Source organism: Oncorhynchus tshawytscha, linkage group LG16 (genome assembly GCF_018296145.1).
Source record: "Oncorhynchus tshawytscha isolate Ot180627B linkage group LG16, Otsh_v2.0, whole genome shotgun sequence".
Lineage (NCBI taxonomy): Eukaryota > Metazoa > Chordata > Actinopteri > Salmoniformes > Salmonidae > Oncorhynchus > Oncorhynchus tshawytscha.
In genome coordinates, this window is record NC_056444.1 from 44,803,695 (window position 1) to 44,825,835 (window position 22,141).

Genomic DNA, 22,141 nt, shown 5'->3' on the forward strand with positions numbered 1-22,141 from the left:
GTACCGATACTTCGTGTAATCTTATTGAGTCCTCTGTAGTCAATGCATGGACGTAACCCTCCAACCTTCTTGGCCACAAAGAAGAAACCAGACGATGCAGGAGAAGTGGATGTGCGGATGAACCCTTGTTGTACCAACGATCCCAAAGTTAGTTATCCAGAAGGATGGCCATCACAATGAGTGTATCCAAGGTGAGGTTGTCATCACAATAGGCCAGTTCCATCTGGACCTCCTCATGCAGACCTCTTCTGAATAGCTTACGAAGTGCTGGCTCAGTCCATCCACTGGTTGTTGCTACTGTCCGGAAGGTGAGCGCTACACGGCAGCCGTCTGGTCACCCTGCTGTAATGGAAGTAGACGCTCACCCCCCCCTCTCTGCCCTCCGGAGGGGATGAGCGAAGGTACATTAAAAAAAAACAGAGCCATGAACCCCTCACAGGAATCTAGATCATCCTCTCCACTCTCCTAGACAGCTGTAGCACACTCCAACTCCCACCCAGTCAGTAGAGAAATAACCGTGGCAACCTTTGACCTCTCGGTGGTGGAGGCTTGCAACTGATGTGTAAAGTAGAGGGAGCACTGAAATAGGAAGCCACAGCATTTAGATGGGGTCCCGTCATTTATCTGGGAATGACAAACGGGCATTACTGAACTGAGCTGGTTGCTGAGCTGGCTTGCTGTGTCGGCTGGTTGTAGAGTATCCTCCTCTAGCTGAATGCAATGCCTCCAGGGCATGTTTGAGGCTTGCAAACTGTGAAGAGCCTCTTCCATAGCCGTGCCAGCTGGTCATGTTGTTGACGTAGAAGGTAACCCTGCTTGTTGACCGTCTGGGAGAAATTCGGTTTTCCTGCTGCTTCCATTGTTTGAGTCAGTATTCTGTAACGATGACGCTGTGAGTCGAGAAGCAGGAGAAACATTTAATAAAACAACAACCGAGACAACATTAGAGTGGCATTTACGCATGAACACAGGAAGAATACTGACTGAGGAAGAAACCCAAGTGAGTGACAGATATAGCGGAGGTAATCAGGAAGGTAATGGAGTCCAGGTGAGTATCACGATGATCTGCAGGTGCGTGTAATGATGGATCCCAGGACTGGTGGTTAGTATACCAACGATGTTGAATGCCAGAGGGGAGGAGCGTACACAAACACACAGTTGAGGCTATTGATCTGAACTTAGTACAATGAAACAGGTCCCATGCGGGCCAACGCAACATGGCAAAATGGGGATTTCAAAAGAGAGAGAAAGAAAGAGAGTGCATGAGAGAAAAGCACACTTGGGTACATTTCTCAACTATGCTTATTTTAACCCTAACCTTGCCCCAAACTCTTATGGGTCAGAATATAAAAGGTTCCTTTGTCTTCTTCAACCTCGTGTTGCATTTTGGGGTTGCTGACTACTCAGACCGTGGCTGCAGCGCAGGGTCACCTAGTCTGTGGATAATTCTTATCATACATGTTATATACCCTCGGGTCAGAAATGGGCGTTTCCGCCTTTAGGGCAAGTTCTCTGGGTGTAACTAGTTACGAGGCAAGGTCTGAATTTTGCTCAGATCCAATTTAGACAACAAACTTCACATTTCATCGTTACAAAAAATGCTCTTTGATCTGGACATTTTCCACACGACGTACAGTGTGCAAACCTCAAGTAAATAGTGGGAGAACTCTTCAAGTCACAATGTTTTCGTTATAACGTGGTCATTTCACTTTTAATAACATGACAATAGGACATTCATTTTCATATTCCATCTATCATCACTAATACCATTTTGGCTGATGAAACGTATTGTCCCAAAGTCCATTTATTGCATGTTACTGTTCAGAGGTAGATTCTCCATAGGCCCATCATACATTCCATCCCTCCATACTGAGAGGACAAAAGGGATTTTGTCTGCTGCCATAAGATTTACAATGGGTGGGAGTTGTCATTAAACCCCCCACCTCCATACCTCTCGATCGCTCCCCCGCTGGTGGTTGTGAGAGATATCTCTGTAGGATTATGGTCCACGGTAACCTGACCCGAACAGGCCAGTCATGACAGTGGTTACCATGTTCTCATAACACTCAATATTAATATTCTAGACATGTTTCAATTGAACGTCCAGTTTTCTGAGGTTCAGGAGAATATTCCATCAACGTCACACCAAACACACACAGAAAATATTGCCACGTTCTCTGAATATAATGTATTAACACTATGGTTAAACATCTTTGAACACAGGAATGTTCTTGCAATGTTCCAATGAAATGTGTGTAAAATATTAATTTATTATATTCTGAGAACATGGCAACCATTTTCTGTGTATGTTTGGTGTGACATTAATGGAACTTTCTTCTAATCCTTAGAAAACTAGAAACAAGCTGTTATTGGCAGAGAGGTTTGGATCTCTTTTTCTTATTGGTCTATTAACTAATTTACCACCTGTTGATGTCACCAGACAGGCCAAAACTCCATACCACCAAAACAGGCTGAAATGTTGTACTCTAAAAGGGCATTATCACCATTTTCACAATTTCAAATATTATTCCAACCTCAATAGGGTGGAAATACAGTAGATATAAAACCCAGGAATATCGCGTAGCAATTTGGTTACTTTTTGTATTGTTTAAACATTTAAACTATACAAATAAATCATAAAATTACTTGTGAATTCACAATGCAGGTATGGTCCTGCATATGACCGCTAGGTGTCTATGCAGTTCCATCTACCGCGATCATGGCTACCAGACGGCGCTCACCTTATTGCTGCCCCCCACTCACTCAGCAATGATGCAGGTATTTGATTCCTCTGTGTGCCTTTCCTCCATGTTCTCAGTGGTCAGTTCATGGGACATTGTCCAGAGAACATGCTAAACATGTTCTGGCTAAGTTTTGTTTGACATGTTTGAATGTTCTCCTAACTCTAACAACAATACCTGCTAAATAGGTTCTCAGGAGGTTTTGCTGTTGTTCCCTGATCTAACGGAAAACTGGACACTCAAACAACAGAGGAACATTTACGGGTATTACAAAAATGTTCTCTCTCTCCCTAGACGGGTAACATTACAAAACCATTCTCTCTCCCTAGAGTTGTTAACTTGGATGTCAGTATGAGGCAAGAAAAGTAGATCAATGAGAGGAAGAAGGTTCTTTAGATGCACACAAGGTGAGTAGAATATCCAACCTCTGTAGTCCAACCAATAAGCTTGTCTGTGCCTCAGAGATCCTCACAGAGTAATGATTAACAATAGGTAAATAAAGACACGTGTGCACGTTTGCATGTCTGTGTGGGTTGTGCTTGTGAGGGGTTAACTCTTAGTGATATGACAAAAGCACAGATATGTGCTGTGATGTTGAGAGGAGAGGGACTCTCCTGGATGCTGTTTCTGCTAATAGTATACAATATATCTGGTGGGTAAAGACATGAACCCACAAGAGGAACACTGGATGGTCACTCTGCAGGTTGTGTTCTACCCAGCCTTGGCTATAGTGTGCATCCCCTGTGAGTATACCTAAACCTATAGGACTAATTGCTGCAATGTATGGTTGTCTTATACAGATGGATGAGTACAATGACTAGTGGCGTTGTAGGAAAACTGGTACATTTGTTCAGCACACATCAGAATATGCATGTTATTTTTTTCCAACAAATATATTTGACAAATCTAATGTATTCCGCATTTAATGGATAATGCATTTAATGGTTATAATGAATATTTCTTTGAGAAAATTATAAAATAAATTATTAAAATGAAACTGTTTTCCGTGCTTGTTCAATGAACCATAAACAATTAATGAACATGCACCTGTAGAACGGTCATTAAGACACTAACAGCTTACAGACGATAGGCAATTAAGGTCACAGTTATGAAAACTAAGGACACTAAAGGGGACATTCTATGGACTCTGAAAAACACCAAAAGAAAGATGCACATGGTCCCTGCTCACCTGCGTGAATGTGCCCTAGACATACTGCAAGGAGGCATGAGGACTGCAGCTGTGGCCAGGGCAATAAATTGCAATGTCTGTGAGACGCCTAAGACAGCGTTACAGGGAGACAGGATGGACAGCTGATCGTCCTCGCAGTGGCAGATCACGTGTAACAACACCTGCACAGGATCGGTACATCCAAACATCACACCTGCGGGACAGGTACAGGATGGCAACAACAACTGCCCAAGTTACACCAGGAACGCACAATCCCTCCATCAGTGCTCACACTGTCCGCAATAGGCTGAGAGAGGCTGGACTGAGGGCTTGTAGGCCTGTTGTAAGGCAGGTCCTCACCAGACATCACCGGCAACAACGTCACCTATGGGCACAAACCCACCGTTGCTGGACCAGACAGGACTGGGAGAAAGTGCTCTTTACTGACGAGTCACGGTACTCTGGAGCGGGGTCGATTTGGAGGTGGAGGGTCCGTCATAGTCTGGGGCGGTGTGTCACAGCGTCATCGAACTGAGCTTGTTGTGGTTGCAGGCAATCTCAACGCTGTGCGTTACAGGAAAGACATCCTCCTCCCTCATGTAGTACCCTTCCTGCAGGCTCATCCTGACATGACCCTCCAGCATGACAATACCACCAGCCATACTGCTCATTCTGTGTGTGATTTCCTGCAAGACAGGAATGTCAGTGTTCTGCCATGGCCAGCAAAGAGCCTGGATCTCAATCCCATTGAGCACTTCTGGGACCTGTTGAATTGGAGGGTGAGGGCTAGGGCCATTCCCCCAGAAATGTCTGGGTTAGGTGGAAGAGTGGGGTAACATCTCACAGCAAGAACTGGCAAATCCGGTGCAGTCCATGAGGAGGAGATGCACTGCAGTACTTAATGCAGCTGTTGGCCACACCAGATCCTCACTGTTACCTTTGATTTTGACCCCCTTTGTTCAGGGACACACTATTCCATTTCTGTTAGTCACATGTCTGTGGAATTTGTTCAGTTTGTCTCATTTGTTGAATCTTATGTTCATACAAATATTTACACATGATTCGTTTGCTCAAAATAAACGCAGTTGACATTGAGAGGACTTGTTCTTTTTTTTTTTTGCTGAGTTTATATGGCTATAGTAACATTAAGCAAAGGCTGATATAAGCTTGGTATAGGCTATGCATGTATGATTAAATGCTTAATTTGTTTCCAATGGAAAAACCCTAATGACACAAATCCCTCCACCAGCCAACATTGTTACCTTTCTCATCTTCTGGCAGAGAAACTGCCTGCTGTCCAAGTCCAGCACCTTCTACCTGATGGCCATCTCTGTAGCTGACACTCTGGTCCTCATCTTCATCGTGGTGCTGGAGATCACTGTCAAATTTTACCAGGAGGTACTTATTTCATCAGAAATGTCACTGTTCTTTTCATTTCTTGTTCTGTCAGTAAAAGTTTACATTGGGTTTCTATAGTAACGCTGTAATTACTACAGTAACAGCAAACAGCATTGTATTAACCCAGTAGCCTATTTCAGGGCTTCCCAAACTTTGTTACTATTGTATTAAATGTGCTTATATTGTGACTCAAGGTTTAATACAATTCTTCAATATATTTCTTTTTCAAATGGGCTATAATTGTTTTGCTTTAAACTACCACATTTGGATGGACATTACCAATACATTAATGACAAATGTTTTTTTTTTTTAAAAGGAAATCAAAGCTATTTAATATGATAAGGTATAATAATAGGATATCTATTTAACCTGATAACTTTTCACCTCTGTAAAGCCTTTGATGGAAGTTCACCAGTGACTCAATTACAGAACTATGTGATGGTAGGTTTCAGGGGGGCAACGCTCCATCTCTTGACCAGTATTTTTCCATAATTGAAATCTTCCAAAAGTGTAAATGACATGTTTACTGCTTAACTACTGATTTTGCAGTGTAATAAGTTACAAACCCAGTACTTCTAACAACCTACACTTTGTCAGAGAGGTTATTGCATTCGGTCTGTCACTATGGAATTGTGTGTGTGGACACTTACATGTAGCATCCCACACGGAGTCATTCAGTAGAACATGTAGTCAAAGCAGACGACATATACACATGTAGGGCAAAATCTCCACTTCAGATCAGCATAATTGTTTTTTTTTATTAATAAAGATCCTAAAATAATATCAACCCATTCCTTACCAATTTGTTATATGTACAATAATAAGACCTATTCATTGAAACAGGTGTCCTCATTTTAAGGCTACAGAGAGCACAATGTTAGCCTGAATGCAAGTCAGAGACTTGCTTCACTTTCTCAGCCTGGTAATTCTGTCAAAGAAATTCTGGGCATTGTATTGTTTATGAGGGCTGTTTCTACAGTCATATTTTAATGACTTGGTCATTTTGTCCTGGGCATTGTATCGTTAATGAGGACTGTTTCTACAGTCATATTTTAATGACTTGGTCATTTTGTCATAAGCAACCATGGTCACAGAAGGCCCAATGTCAGGTATTGTTAACCCCACCCACAGACCCAGAGGATGATGCTTGGCCAGGTCATATTCTAACTGTGTAGTGTATTCTTACTGAACAGGCATCATGTAACATGAATAACACCAATTTAGCCAAATCCTGGAGTAGACTTTATTTCATGAATGATAAACATTTTGTTGTTGGGCTTTTTTGCACATCTATACATACTCGTTGATGAACGATTGAAGATGTACTATTTCTTCCTCCCAGGCTTCTGAACTTTGTTGTCTAGTCCCTGGATGTACTTGCAGGGAATTTGATACTTATCTGCAAAATAAAGTGTGAAAAAGCCTTAGAAATTATGCACATAAACACCTGTTAAATCAAGAGCCGGAATCAAGACATTACAAGACGGAGGTTTCCATATTTGCCAACCTAGTAGAAGTTTGCAGACTTGTTGGACCTGGTTTCCCTGTATTTGGACTAGGACTCGGTCCTTGGAGCCGGGAACCGGGTTCAGGGCTGAGCTGGCCTGGACTCTGTGCTGCAGGGCGACTGACACAGCCATGGGGTCTAAACCATACACCTCCAGGTTCTTTATCATTGTCACCTAAAGAGAAGGGAGAAAGGGAGGGACGGAAGGATATTTTATAAAACAAATCACAAAGATTGAGGAGTGTTGCTTTAATGTTTCGTAAACATGTCGTTATGGGTGTACCTTCTTGTTGGAGCCCCTGGAGGCCACAGAGATGTCTATGGGCTCAATGTGGCCCTTCTTTACTATGGGTGGCTGGCCAGGGAACACCAGCTGGTGGCAGTGCTGCATTTTGTATAGCGTCCTGTGGACACAAGATGGTGGTGTTAAGTCATAATCCAAAGCCAGTGATGCAGCATGACTTCAGGCCAATGTTTCACTACCCATAGCTGTTTACCTGCTGAAGAGGTCATCCCACTTGAGTGCCTCCACCTCCTGGTACTCTGACTTCTCCAGTAGGCAGTCACATAGGATCGGGTTAATGATGACATAACTGATGGAGAGTTCACACAGACTGTTAATATAGGATTGTTGATAGCTACCACCTTGAACAGATACTCTCTCGGGGCACATTTGCGCTGGCAGTGAATCTCCCAAACACCTGGATATTGAATGTCTCAAATCATAAAATCATGTCTCAAATAATGAATGAAAGTGTGAGCTTTGAAACCACGCAATCTCACTTTTTATTATTCTCATCCACCAGCTCGTTCCTCTTCACATAATCTGTGATGATTGCTCTCACTTCTGCTGGTTGGAGTACTGTTCCTTTCCTTTGAGAGCACACACACACACGTCAGTATAACACAAAATTAAAACAGAAAAAAAAAAAAGACTACAAACACACGAACGCTTGCAAGCATGTACCCAGACTCACCTCTTCTTGGCATCTTGAAACAGAGGCTCCAGACGAGAGGACACACTGTAGAGGGTAGTGATCTCAGGGGGATGGTAGGGCTTCTCCCCCTCTGCTCTTCCCACCTCCACTGAGGCCTCCTCTATCCCAGGATCCTTCGGGGTGCGGAAGGAGCGCAGTCTAGATGCAGCAGAAAAGACAGTAGTAAAACACTTCACTATTGCTAATCTCAAGTCCTTTCATAAATGTCGTAGGTGGAAGAGGCTATACTCACTCTGGGTTCTTCCAGTCAACCTCTACAATGCTCTCCACCCCTTTACTCAGCTCCTTCACCCTCACCAGGCTGTGCTGCTGCTGCATGCACTGAAGGAACTTGGATAACTGGGGACAAAACATTAGATTTAGGATTTAAAAGGATAATTCATTGATCATTGATGGATAGTCAAATTAAAAATGTCTGGGTTTTGCCATCCGTTCTCCAAAATTCAAGTTTATTAGAAACATCATAGCATTATGAAATGTCGAGGACCACTTATTCTAAGACGGAGGTTACCTTTTTATAGCTTGATTTCTTGATGTCAAGTTGCTTTCCACTTGGACTGTAAAAACAACAATTTATATGAGTGTTCAATTCAAAGCTACTTCTTTTAAGCAGAATCCTAACTTGAGACAGGCCAGATGCACAGAACTCTTTTGTATTTATGCACGGATGTCAGTGGGAAACTCAATGTTCCCGAGTCGTGTTTACCAGCAGGAGAACATGTGGATGCGCAGGAAGCTACTGGTCAGCAGGGGGAGCTCTGACTTCTTCACTTTGCTCTTGAGCGCCTGGAGGAAACACTGCAGCAGCAGGGCATCCATCTGCTCTGTAAGGACAGGACTATGTTTGTGAGATATCCTGGAACTGTCTCTTTTTTTGGTTTGTCAATTCATGACTCATATGCAATAAGAAGCCTGCTTTCAATGAAAGACACTTAATATCAAATATGTTTGCCATCAATCTCTTTGTTTTAAGGATTTTGATTTATTAAGGACAACGTAATTAGGTTGGAATTACATATTGACAGAACTCTTCTCAATTCCCTTAGACCCAAACACATGGACACATATAATAAACTGCCAAACTCTCCTCTCCCTGGATCTCCAGTTGAGCAGTAATAGCTACCTTGTGGGCTTCTCAGGTCCTCTGGGTCTTCTCCTTCCTCTTTCCCGTGCTCTCCCTCCTCCCTGTCAGCCAGGCTGAGCTCTTGGATACCAGGGCAGGGGGCATCTGGGACACGGTTGGGACAGGGTTCCTCTTCACCCCCCTCTGTTGCCTCATCATCATCCTCCTCTTCTTCTTCATAGGTTGCCTCGACACCCTCAGTGTCCACATCAGGAATGGAGGGAGGACCAGACTTGTCTCCAAATGCCCTAAAAATAAAATAGTGTAACACTAACCAGGTTTCCATCCACAGTTTTTATGCGTGTAAAGTCATACCGTATAAAAATCACGACAACTGTGATGGAAACAGGAAGTTGCATTACAATTTTATAAATGTCGACAGATAATCTGTTCGTTCGACATGGTGGGATCTTTTTGTGTCTGTAAAATTAATTATGCAATAAATGGTGGTGGAAATAACTTTATGCACAAATATTGATATACAGTGAGGGAAAAAAGTATTTGATCTCCTGCTGATTTTGTACGTTTGCCCACTGACAAAGAAATGATCAGTCTATAATTTTAAAATGGTAGGTTTATTTTAACAGTGAGAGACAGAAGAACAAAAAAAATCCAGAAAAACACTGGTCAAAAGTGTTATAAATTGATTCTCATTTTAATGTGGGAAATAAGTATTTGACCCCTCTGCAAAACATGACTTAGTACTTGGTGGCAAAACCCTTGTTGACAATCAGAGGTCAGACATTTCTTGTAGTTTGCACACATCTCAGGAGGGATTTTGTCCCACTCCTCTTTGCAGATCTTCTCCAAGTCATTAAGGTTTCGAGGCTGATGTTTGGCAACTCGAACCTTCAGCTCCCTCCACAGATTTTCTATGGGATTAAGGTCTGGAGACTGGCTAGGCCACTCCAGAACCTTAATGTGCTTCTTCTTGAGCCACTCCTTTGTTGCCTTGGCCGTGTGTTTTGGGTCATTGTCATGCCGGAATACCCATCCACAACCCATTTTCAATGCCCTGGCTGAGGGATGGAGGTTCTCACCCAAGATTTGACGGTACATGGTCCCGTCCATCATCCCTTTGATGCGGTGAAGTTGTCCTGTCCCCTTAGCAGAAAGACACCCCCAATGCATAATGTTTCCACCTCCATGTTTGACGGTGGGGATGGTGTTCTTAGGGTCATAGGCAGCATTCCTCCTCCTCCAAACACGGCGAGTTGAGTTGATGCCAAAGAGCTCCATTTTGGTCTCATCTGACCACAACACTTTCCCCCAGTTGTCCTCTGAATCATTCAGATGTTCATTGGCAAACTACAGACGGGCATGTAGATGTGCTTTCTTGAGCAGGGGGACCTTGCGGGAGCTGCAGGATTTCAGTCCTTCATGGCGTAGTGTGTTACAAATTGTTTTCTTGGGGACTATGGTCCCAGCTGCCTTGAGATCATTGACAAGATCCTCCTGTGTAGTTCTGGGCTGATTCCTCACCGTTCTCATGATCATTGCAACTCCACGAGGTGAGATCTTGCATGGAGCCCCAGGCCGAAGGGTTACCTTCTCACCAAGCTGCTTCGCGATGGTCTTGTAGCCCATTCCAGCCTTGTGTAGGTCTACAATCTTGTCCCTGACATCCTTGGAGAGCTCTTTGGTCTTGGCCATGGTGGAGAGTTTGGAATCTGATTGATTGATTGCTTCTGTGGACAGGTGTCTTTTATACAGGTAAAAAATTGAGATTAGGAGCACTCCCTTTAAGAGTCAGACTGTCCCAAACTGGGTAAAAAACTAGCTATTGACAAACAAATGCGTCAGGGTTATAGTAATTGACAGTCTGACCATGCCTCAGTGTGTGTGTTGAGGTTGACCAGGCACTCACCACAGGCTGTCCATGTAGGTGTGGAGGACTGACACCCCTCTGCCCTTCATGCCCAAGCTCCTCATCTCAGCACTGGACATGGTGGCAGTGCCCACTGCCATGGGAGCCCTGGAAACAACCAGGACATTGTGAGAATGACAATGACAGGCTTCATATTCTATGTGTTCATTATAGACAGCGGTAACAGCCACAAACGGCTTCAGTCGATCAACTTCCTTCTGATGTATGGCTTAGCCCTACCTGTTGCTAACAACTTTAACAGCACAGCAGTCCCCCTTCTTCACCTCTGGGATCCCACTTAGAGGCACCACCACTCCAGGCAGCATGAGATCTGTGGAGGAGCAGGGAGGAGAGAGTTTCACAATACATGTTAATGACTGATACATTGATTAATATTAGTCCAGGTTTTACAAATAACCGTACCTGCCCCTCCAGCCAGCTTCTGTAGCACTGGAGGCCATGTTGTGAATGTTGGCAAGACATGGGGATAACGCCAAAGCGTATACACTGAAAAACAAGACATACTGTACCGTCAAGATTTCACTTTTTTTTCCTGAATTATATGGTCAGTGAATCTGCCACTTGACTGTAACCCTACCTGTGGGATAGAGACATTTCTCCAGCTCAAACAACACTGGGGTCTTATGAAGCACGTAGAGGGTCACTGCATCTCCCTTGTGGGCATAAATCTTCACGACATTCAGCTCCTCTTTGTTTGGGACCAACTCGGACAGGTCCTCCACAGACAGAGAGGGAAAGGTTGTGGATATGTCCGCTTTCAGCTTCCTCCTAAGGTGGGTAGAGAGGTGATATGAAATGTTATCTGAAATTGTTATGCTTTCATTTCCACAAGTCTATAATAACTGAATCACAACCACCACCTGCATCTTAGTTCTGTGAGTAGGAAATGGAACAGGTCAGATATCCAAAACCTAGATTTATCTAATCTCCAGTAGTCCAAAGGCCGGCAGATGGCCATATTTAGTCGCCTCATCGCCATCTGCCGGCACAGTAAGTCGTAATTTGATTTAACTTCTGGCTTCCCACCGACAGTTTTTGTGCAACCCAATACAAGAGCGAGCAACGCTGCAGTATAAATATGCCAGCGTTGCTAATAATAGCAGATAGCTACCCATCTACACTAATCATAGACGCTAACTATCTCTAGCGTCTATTGATGAAGGGGGCTCAATACGCATTTCATGGGGGACTTTTGTTAAGAGCCCCGAGGCGTTCTCTAAATGTGAACAGGCATCCCTTCCAGTATTGTTTTGGAAACATAAGGAACACAATATCAGTGAGAAATCATTTTCAAAAAACAAAATGTTTAATTACTACACACCTTCATAGGGTTACCACACAGCCATTTTTCCATGTTATAGCACTTGTTCACGGAAAAGAGATAATTAGATTTCTGCATCTCCAAACACCTGTGTGTAAACGGAAGACTGACGCCACAACCGTGTGGTCACTGAAAAATACTGTCGGCTGCAATTGTGTTAAAACTAGTTAAAAAGTGTCCAGCAAGTGTATATTTTGATATTATATGAAAGTAGAGGTCTTTAGGTTTCAAGAACCGTACGTACCGTAATTGAGAAGCAATTTGTTTCCCATTAAGACAGTATTCGGTTGTTTTGGCTTCCAGAGCCAATTCACATCTAAACAGAACATTTAAGGTCCTTTGACTATACAGTGCATCCATGAAGTATCCAGACCCCTTGACTTTTTCCACATTTAATTAAATTACAGCCTTACTCTAAAATGGATGAAACAAGTGTCCTCAATCTACACACAATACCCCATAATGACATTAGACATTTCTGCAAATGTATTAAAAATAAACTGAAAATATCACATTTAAATAAGTATTCAGACCTTTTACAAAGTACTTTGTTGAAGCACCTTTGGCAGTGATTACAGCCACAAGTCTTCTTGGGTATGACGCTACCAGCTTGGCATACCTGTATTTGGGGAGTCTCGCTCATACTTCTCTGCAGATCTGTCAAGTTGGATGGTGAGCATCGATGCACAGCTATTTTCAGGTCTCTCCAGAGATATTCGATCGGGTTCAAGCCCAGGCTCTGGCTAGGCCACTCAGGGATAGTCCGAGACTTGTCCGAAGCCACTCCTGCATTTGCCCAAGTCTGAGGTTCCGAGCACTCTGGATTAAGTTCTCATCAAGGATCTCTGTACTTTACTCCATTTATCTTTCCCTTGACCCTGACTAGTCTCCCAGTCCCTGCCTCTGAAAAACATGCCCACTGCATGATGCTGCCACCACCATGCTTCACTGTAGGGATGGTGCCAGGTTTCCTCCAGACGTGAAGTTAGGCATTGAGGCCAAAGAGTTCAATCATAGTTGTCGGACCAGAGAACCCTGTTTCTTACGGTCAGAGTCCTTTGGGTACCTTTTGGCAAACTCCAAGTGGGATGTTGTGTGCCTTTTACTGAGGAATGGCTTCCATCTGGCCACTCTACCATAAAAGGCCTGATTGGTGGAGTGCTGCAGAGATGGGAGAACTTTCACGAAGGACAACCATCTCCACAGAGGAACTCTGGAGCTCTGTCAGTCACCATCGGGTTCTTGGTCACCTCCCTGACCCAAGACCCTTCTCCCCAGATTGTTCAGTTTAGCTCGGCAGCCAGCTCTAGGAAGAGTCTTGGTGGTTCCAAGCATCTTCCATTTAAGAATGGAGGTCACTGTGTTCTTGGGAAACTTCAATGAAGCAGAAATGTTTTGGTACTCTTCCCCAGATCTGTGCCTCGACACAATCCTGTCTCGGAGCTCTACAGACAATTCCTTTGACCTCATGTCGTGGTTTTTGCTCTGACATACACAGTCAACTGTGGGACCATGTATGGACACCCACATGCCAGTGTGAAATCCTCTGCTTGGACAACGCAAGGCCTTTTGACTTCCCACCGAAGCACAGAAACAGCCGGTCGGACTTCCTGTAGTGCTATGACGTTTCAAAATAGCGTTTGTAGGAACTTATTGGAGACAGGAGATTTGCTCGCTCCTCTTCCGCAATCTGGAAGGAGGGGGGCAGTAAAGTCACCAGCTCGATTGATATGAAGAGGTGATAAAACCTTATGGCCGAATCAAGCCTTTTTTCCCCTAAGGTCACGCCTAGATCTCTGCCTTCAATTGTCAGCAGACTGGGCTCATATAAAGCGAGTGGAGCTCACTCACGTTTTGCTGATGAAAAAGCTAAGAGGAAAGCCGTTTTCAGACGGCTTCTCCGAATGCTCGAAAGGAGGTTTCGTCAAAGCCTCCAATACTAGTGTCGTGTCCCAGGATGCCGCACAGATGGTCTTGGGGATGCAGCCGGCGGACACCTTGTAAGAATTAGCAGATGAGGTTGTGGGCCCCTGATGATTTTCCATTGATGCGTAAATGGTTAACTGATATGGCAGAGGCATGCCATAAAAAAGGTATGCCTCTTAAGGTAGAGGCAGAGCAACCAGAGTCCAATAGTTTTTGAAGGAATCTCAGTAAAACAGGTACACAGCAGGACACTGGGTCCTCCGCCCTGGTAGAGCACCATTTGGTAAACACCTTCCAGCGACCAGCATACATCATCCTGGTCAATGGGGCTCTGGCGCTCTGTAACGTCTCAATAATAGCAGGATCGCAACAAATCAAATCAGTAGAGGGTTGGGTACTTTAGAGGCCACACCCATAGCTGTAGTTGGTCTGGGATGCCATATTATGCTGTCCAACTGTGTGAGCAGGTCCTGTCTAAGGGAGCTGCAATGGCTCTCCCTCCAGAAGACTTGGGGAGGTCGGAGGGAAAACATACAGTAGGCCCTCTGGCCAAGGGGGCTCCTGGACTCTACCAGAGGGAACAGTGGGATGTTTGCTCTGAGGTGAAAAGGTCCACATGTGCTGTTCTGAACCGCTGCCAAATCTTCTTCACTACTTGTGGGTGAAGTCTCCATTCTCCCAGGGGATGGTTTCTGTGGCGACAAGAAATCTGCCACCCTGCTCACCTTTTTCTTGTTAGGAGGTGGATCAGCTTTAATATTGTAGACAGATTGATGGACGCAACAATGTAATTGTCTGCATCCTTTCCAAACCCCATATATTTTTGGGGTAAATACAGTTGAAGTCGGAAGTTTACATACAGGTTGGCTTCTCCGAATGTGCGAAAGGAGGTTTCGTCAAAGCCTCCAATACTAGTGTCGTGTCCCAGGATGCCGCACAGATGGTCTTGGGGATGCAGCCGGCGGACACCTTGTAAGAATTAGCAGATGAGGTTGTGGGCCCCTGACGATTTTCCATTGATGCGTAAATGGAGTCAATAAAACTTGTTTTTCAACCACTCCACAAATTTCTTGTTAACAAACTATAGTTTTGTCAAGTTGGTTAGGACATCTACTTTGTGCCTGACAAGCAAGTTTTCCAAAAATTGTTTACTGACAGATTATTTCACTGCCCCCCCGAATTCATATTCATTATATAAAATATGCCCTTTTAATTGTCTGGCTTGCCATTCCAAATAAATGTTTATATTTTTTGTTCATACTATTTAAAAAGGCAGGTCAACCATAAGCAAATAGTTAAGATCTAAGAATTTGTGGAAATTCACCCCGATTGATCTATTTTTGCTAACTTTCTATAAAAATTTATTGGAGTGAGATAGTTTCTTTCTTTCGGGATATGTATACCGAGTATGTCCACATCCCCGTCAGACTATTTTATTGGTAAACTACACGGTAATGAAAATGTAGCATTTTTTAGTGACCCAATACATTGGTACACTTAATCCAGAAAGGTTAGCAAAAGTATCTAGATCCTCTGAGGCTGTGGAGGGATTGTAATTGTGGTTTATAAAGAAAACATGATTCATCAGCATACAATGACACCTTTGTTTTTACGCTATGGATATCTAAACCCTTAATATTATTGTTGGATCTAATTTTAACTTCTAACATTGATGGCAATAATAAATAGATACGCCGGTAGTGGACAACCTTGTTTTCCTCCTTTTGACAGTTTAAACAACGTTCTGATATGTAGCCATTATTTGGAGCGAGACATGATGTCCCAGATGTGCTCAATTGGATTCAGGTCTGGGGAACGGGCAGGCCAATCCATAGCATCAATGCCTTCCTCTTGCAGGAACTGCTGACACACTCCAGCCACATGAGGTCTAGCATTGTCTTGCATTAGGAGGAAACCAGGGCCAACCGCACCAATATATAGTCTCACAAGGGGTCTGAGGATCTCATCTCGGTACCTAATGGCAGTCAGGCTACCTCTGGCGAGCAAATGGAGGGTTGTGCGGCCCCCCAAAGAAATGCCACCCCACACCATGACTGACCCACCGCCAAACCGGTCATGCTGGAGGATGTTGCAGGCAGCAGAATGTTCTCCACGGCGTCTCCAGACTGTCACATGTGCTCAGTGTGAACCTGCTTTCATCTGTGAAAATCACAGGGCACCAGTGGCGAAATTGCCAATCTTGGTATTCTCTGGCAAATGTCAAACGTCCTGCACGGTGTTGGGGTGTAAGCACAACCCCCACCTGTGGACGTCGGGCCCTCATACCACCCTCATGAAGTCCGTTTCTGACCGTTTGAGCTGTTACATGCACATTTGTGGCCTGCTGGAGGTCATTTTGCAGGGCTCTGGCAGTGCTCCTCCTGCTCCTTGCACAAAGGCGGAGGTAGCGGTCCTGCTGCTGGGTTGTTGCCCTCCTACGGCCTCCTCCACGTCTCCTGATGTACTGGCCTGTCTCCTGGTAGCACCTCCATGCTCTGGACACTACGCTGACAGACACAGCAAACCTTCTTGCCACAGCTCGCATTGATGTTCCATCCTGGATGAGCTGCACTATCTGAGCCACTTGTGTGGGTTGTAGACTCCGTCTCATGCTACCACTAGAGTGGTAGCATGTGACCAAAACATCAGCCAGGAAGCATAAGAACTGAGAAGTTATCACCTGCAGAAACACTCCTTTATTGGGGGTGTCTTGCTAATTGCCTATAATTTCCACCTGTTGTCTATTCCATTTGCACAACAGCATGTGAAATTTATTGTCAGTGTTGCTTCCTAAGTGGACAATTTGATTTCACAAATGTGTGATTGACTTGGAGTTACATTGTGTTAAGTGTTCCCTTTATTTTTTTGAGCAGTGTATTTCACACACACACACAACTTGGATCCTGTTTCAGTAATAATGAAATCAGACCTTGTTGTGTCTGATAATCTACCATTTATATAAGAGTGGTTTAAACATGCTAATAATGGTCCTCTGAGTATATCAGAAGTTTGGTATACTTCCACTGGTATGCATTCCAGCCCTGGAGTTCCCAGCCTTAAAAGGCTTTAATTGCATCAAGAAGTTCCTCCTCTGTAATTTGGCCTTCACATGAGTCTTTCTGTACAGATGTTAATTTTACATTATTAACAGAGGGAAAAAAATCCATACAATTAGCGTCGGTTGGTGGAGATGGAGACTGAAACAAAAACATTGAAGTAGTTTTACTTCCCCTTTCAAAATATTGTTCGGTGAATCATGTGTGACTCCATTTGTAACAAGTTTCAATACATTTTTTTTGGTAGCATTTCTATGTTGAGGATTGCACAGTTCCTAAAAAAAACTTTAAAAAACTTTGGGCCTCAACACATAGCCTTATGTTTGGGGCAAACCCAACAACAAATCATGGAAATGAGGCAGTTCCTCAGTGATGGTGGCTGCATCATGTTATGGGCTAAGCACAGGCAAAATCCTGGAGGAAAACCTCCTTCAGTCTGCTTTACACCAGAGACTAGGAGAGGAATTCACCTTTCAGCAGGACAATAACCTTCAACACAAGGCCAAATCTACACTGGAGTTGCTTACCAAGAAGACAGTGAATTTTGAAAATAATCAAATGGGCAAATATCGCACAACCTAGGTGTGCAAAGCTCTTAGACTTACCCAAGAAGACACCTGTGAATCGAAGGCAAGGGTGTGTCTTCTACAAGTTGTCCTCTAACCGGTGATGTACATATTATGTGTGGTGTTTGAGTGTTAGTTTTAAAACAGGATGTGCAACCTCATCTCCCCCCTCTCACGCTATTTAATTTAAAGTGATAATCAATGAATAATTGACGTGTTGAGTTACTCTTCATGTTTTGGTGACCCCGTACTTTACAAAACATAGAGGTTGGTCTTCTGCGGGTTGTTTTCTAACCAGTGCTGTAAAAATACCTCCAGTTTCAATGTGTTTTTTGGTTGTTGAATTTTTACCCCCTTTTCGTGGTATCTCGTTACTACAATAATATACAACTCCAGTACGGGCTCGGGAGGGACGAAGGTCGAAAGCCATGCGTCCTCCGAAACACAACCCAACCAAGCCGCACTGCTTCTTAACACAGCGTGCAGCCAACCTGGAAGCCAGCCGCACCAATGTGTCGGAGGAAACACCGTGCACCTGGCGACATGGTTAGCGTGCACTGCACCCAGCCCGCCACAGGAGTCATTGGTGTGCGATGAGACAAGGTTATCCCTACCGGTCAAGCCCTCCCTAACCCGGACGACGCTAGGCCAATTGTGCGTCACCCCACGGACCTCCCGGTCGCGGCCGGCTGCGACAGAGCCTGAGCGCGCACCCAGAGTCTCTGGTGGCACAGCTAGCACTGCAATGTAGTGCCCTAGAACACTGCGCCACCTGGGAGGCCCCAATGTGGTTTTTGAGTTGTGGTAGTTTCAACAGCACACACAAGCCGCTGTCATCAAATAGAGTCCCGTTTGCCACAAGTCCCAACCTAGACAGATGAGTACAGTGCACTGGGAAAGTATTGAGACCCCTTCCCACATTTTGTTACGTCAGTCTTTTTTTCATTATTTTTTTATTGAACCTTTTTTAACTACGCAAGTCAGTTAAGAACAAATTATTCTTTACAATGACTGCCTACACCGGCCAAAACCAGACGACGCTGGGCCAATTGCCCGCCACCCTTATGGGACTCCCAATCACGGCCGCTTGTGATTCAGCCTGAAATCGAACCAGGGTGTCTGTAGTGACGCCACTAGCACTGAGATGCAGTGCCATAGACCACTGCGCCACTCGGGACGCTGGATTTTAAAAAAAAATACCCCACAATGACAAACCGAAAGCAGGTTTAGAAATGTTGGCAAATTTAATTAAAACATTTGTTTTTTTACATAAGTATTCAGACCCTTTGCTATGAGACACAAAATTGAGTTCAGGTGCATCCTGTTTCCATTGACAATCCTTGGGATATTTTTACAACTTGATTGGAGTCCACCTGTGGTAAATTGAATTGATAGGACATGATTTGGAAAGGCACACACCGGTCTATATAAAAAGGTCCCACAGTTCACAGTGTATGTCAGAGCAAAAACCAAGCCCTGAGGTTGAAAGGAATTGTCTGTAGAGCTCCGAGACAGGATTGTATCACACCACAGATCTGGGGAAGGGTACCGAAAAAAATGTCTGCAGCATTGAAGGTCCCCAAGAACACATTGGCCTCCATCATTCTTAAATGGAAGAAATGTGGACCGACCAACACTATTCCTAGAGCTGCCCACCTGGCCAAACTGAGCAATCAGGGGAGAAGGGCTTTGGTCAGAGAGGTGACCAAGAACCTGATGATCACTCTGACAGAGCTTCAGAGTTTCTCTGTGGAGATGGGAGAACCTTCCAGGAGGACAATCCTTTCTGCAGCACTCCACCAATCAGGCCTTTATGGTAGAGTGGCCAGATGGTAGAGAAGCCACTCCTCAGTAAAAGGCACATGACAGTCCATTTGAGGTTTGCCAAAAGGCATCTAAAGGATTGTCAGACCATGAGAAACAAGATTCTCTGGTCTGATGAAACCAAGAATGAACTCTTTGGCCTGAATCCCAAGCATCACATCTGGAGGAAACCTGGCACCATTCCTACAGTTAAACATGGTGGTGGCAGCATCATGCTGTAGGGATGTTTTTCAGCGGCAGGGACTGGGAGACTAGTCAGCATTGAGGCAAAGATGAACAGAGCAAAGTAGAGAGAGATCCTTGATGAAAACCTATTTCAGCGTGCTCAGGACCTTAGACTGGGGCGAAGGTTCACCTTCCAACAAGACAACAACACTAAGCACACAGCTAAAACAATGCAGGAGTGGCTTCTGGACAAGTCAATGTCCTTACGTGGCCCAGCCAGAGTACTGACTTGAACCTGATCCAACATCTCTGGAGAGACCTGAAAATAGCTGTGCAGCGACACCACCCCTCTCTCTTCCCCCTCCAACCTGACAGAGCTTGAGAGGATCTGCAGAGAATGTGAGAAACTCTCCAAATACAAGTGTGCCAAGCTTGTAGCATCATAGCCAAGAAGAGTAAAGGCTGTAATCACTGCCAAAGGTGCTTCAACAAAGTACTGAGTAAAGGGTCTGAATGCTTATGTAAATGTGATATTTCATTGACATTTGCAAACATTTCTAAAAATGTATTAGTGCTTTGTCATTATGGGGTATTGTGTGTAGATTGATGAGGGAAAAAATGCAATTTAATCAATTTTAGAATAAGGCTGTAACATAAATGTGGAAAAAGTCAAGGGGTCTGAAAACTATAGAATGCACTTCAAGAGTGATTTTAATGGGGGTGGGGGGTAAACATGAATAGCTATTTATATTTCATTGTTATTTGTCTATATTGCATTTGTTTTAGGCATGACAGCAATGAAAAGTACTGATGTTTACGTATAGTTACAGGTGTCTTAAGCTTCAGTCACAGGAAAACACAATATTTCTCACTTGGGTCCAGGCTGAAAAAGTTTAACAACCCCTGGTCTAGATGGTTCCACATTTTTTCCATTTAAAAATGGAGGCCACTGTGTTCTTGTGGACCTTCAATGCTGCAGAATTGTTTTTGGTACCCTTTCTCAGAGCTGTGCCTCAACACAATCCTGTCTCAGAGCTCTAAGGACAATTCCTTTGACCTAAATGGCTTGGTTTTTGCTCTGACATGCACTGTCAACTGTGGGACCTTATATAGACAGGTGTGCATTTCCAAGTCATGGCTAAGCAATGGAATTTGCCACAGGTGTACTCCAATCAAGTTGTAGAAACATCTCAAGAATTATCAATGTTAACAGGATGCACCTGAGCTCAATTTCAAGTCTCATCACAAAGGGTCTGAATACTTATGTAAATAAGGTATGTTTATTTTTAATACATTTGCTGAACTGTCTAAACTGGTTTTCACTGTCATTCTGTGGCTATTGTGTGTAGATTGAGGAAAATATGTAATTTAATCCATTTTGAAATAAGGCTGTAATGTAACAAAATGTGGAAAAAGTCAAGGGGTCTGAATCATCTCTGAATGCACTGTAAATATCAGTGAATTCTCGCCTCTGAGAATGGTATTGACGTATACACTGAATGGGTGACTGGGTTCATCAGGAAGTGAATAGAGGATGTTGTTCCAATAACAACTGGAACGTAATTAAAACCAAAACCCGTACAGTTTTGGTGCGTGTGCAGTTAATAAATACAAGTAATACGGTTACTATTTATCCCCATGCATGTGTAGATGGTACATTTTAAGTCTTTAATATCACGAACTGTTTCTGCATATTGGCTACTGATTTGGACACGTAACTGTGCCATTTATCTAAATGTTGTCTCAACTGGAAGCAGCAAAACCATTTAACTTCAGTTTTAGGAATCTAACTGTCAACATTAATTTCCAATGGTATTGTACTTAATCAGGTAGAAACCGCCGACCGAGTCCAAAAACCTGCTGTGATATTCAGAAATAAACCTAAAACGGGTTTGCCCTGCCAGCCTATAACTGGCAAATGGAACAAGGGACTCTCCTCACCTGTCGGATCCTTTGATCACTGTGTTGGACTTGACACGGAACGATTTCGAAAACATCGTAAATGGTACCGTCGTTAATTCTCACTCCTGAGATGTGTTAAAATATTTACTCAGTTTAAATCCGCATTTCGCAAGCTCATTCGTTAAAAGAAATACAGTACTAGAAATGGAAAGCAGCGTGTCCATTTTGGTGCATCATAAAATACGTCCGACAAGACTCTGCCATTGCTGCTAGTTTGTTCCTAGGATATAACCTAAAATCGCTACCTTCTTCGATGGGGTTTATCGGCGGTTGGCATCCAATGCATTACCGCCACCAGCTGGACGGAGTTTTTAATAAGAAACTAAAAAAACGGCATCATACAAAATTAAACACTAAAATTAACAAAACCCATTCCACTTCAATCAGTCCACTTAACAAATAAGTCACGGGGGGTGTGGTATATGGCCAATATACAACGGTTAACGTTTTTTTCTTATGTACGACGCAACGCAGAGTGCCTGGATATAGGCATTGGCC

The 22,141-nt window shown here is 43.8% G+C and overlaps 1 protein-coding gene across 1 annotated transcript; it reads right to left on the reverse strand.

Moving 5' to 3' along the window:
* Positions 1-6,536: 6,536 nt before the first annotated feature.
* eif2d (eukaryotic translation initiation factor 2D) lies at positions 6,537-21,867 on the reverse strand. The gene is made up of 15 exons (XM_024375053.2): positions 21,623-21,867; positions 11,401-11,591; positions 11,226-11,309; positions 11,043-11,133; positions 10,803-10,910; positions 8,936-9,183; positions 8,519-8,636; positions 8,324-8,369; positions 8,045-8,151; positions 7,792-7,950; positions 7,598-7,687; positions 7,312-7,407; positions 7,098-7,218; positions 6,815-6,989; positions 6,537-6,706 (listed from the first exon to the last, which is right to left on the reverse strand). Exons 1-15 carry the CDS (start codon positions 21,676-21,678, stop codon positions 6,633-6,635), a joined length of 1,764 nt encoding a protein of 587 aa, XP_024230821.1. The 5' UTR covers positions 21,679-21,867; the 3' UTR covers positions 6,537-6,632.
* Between the last annotated feature and the right edge of the window lie 274 nt (positions 21,868-22,141).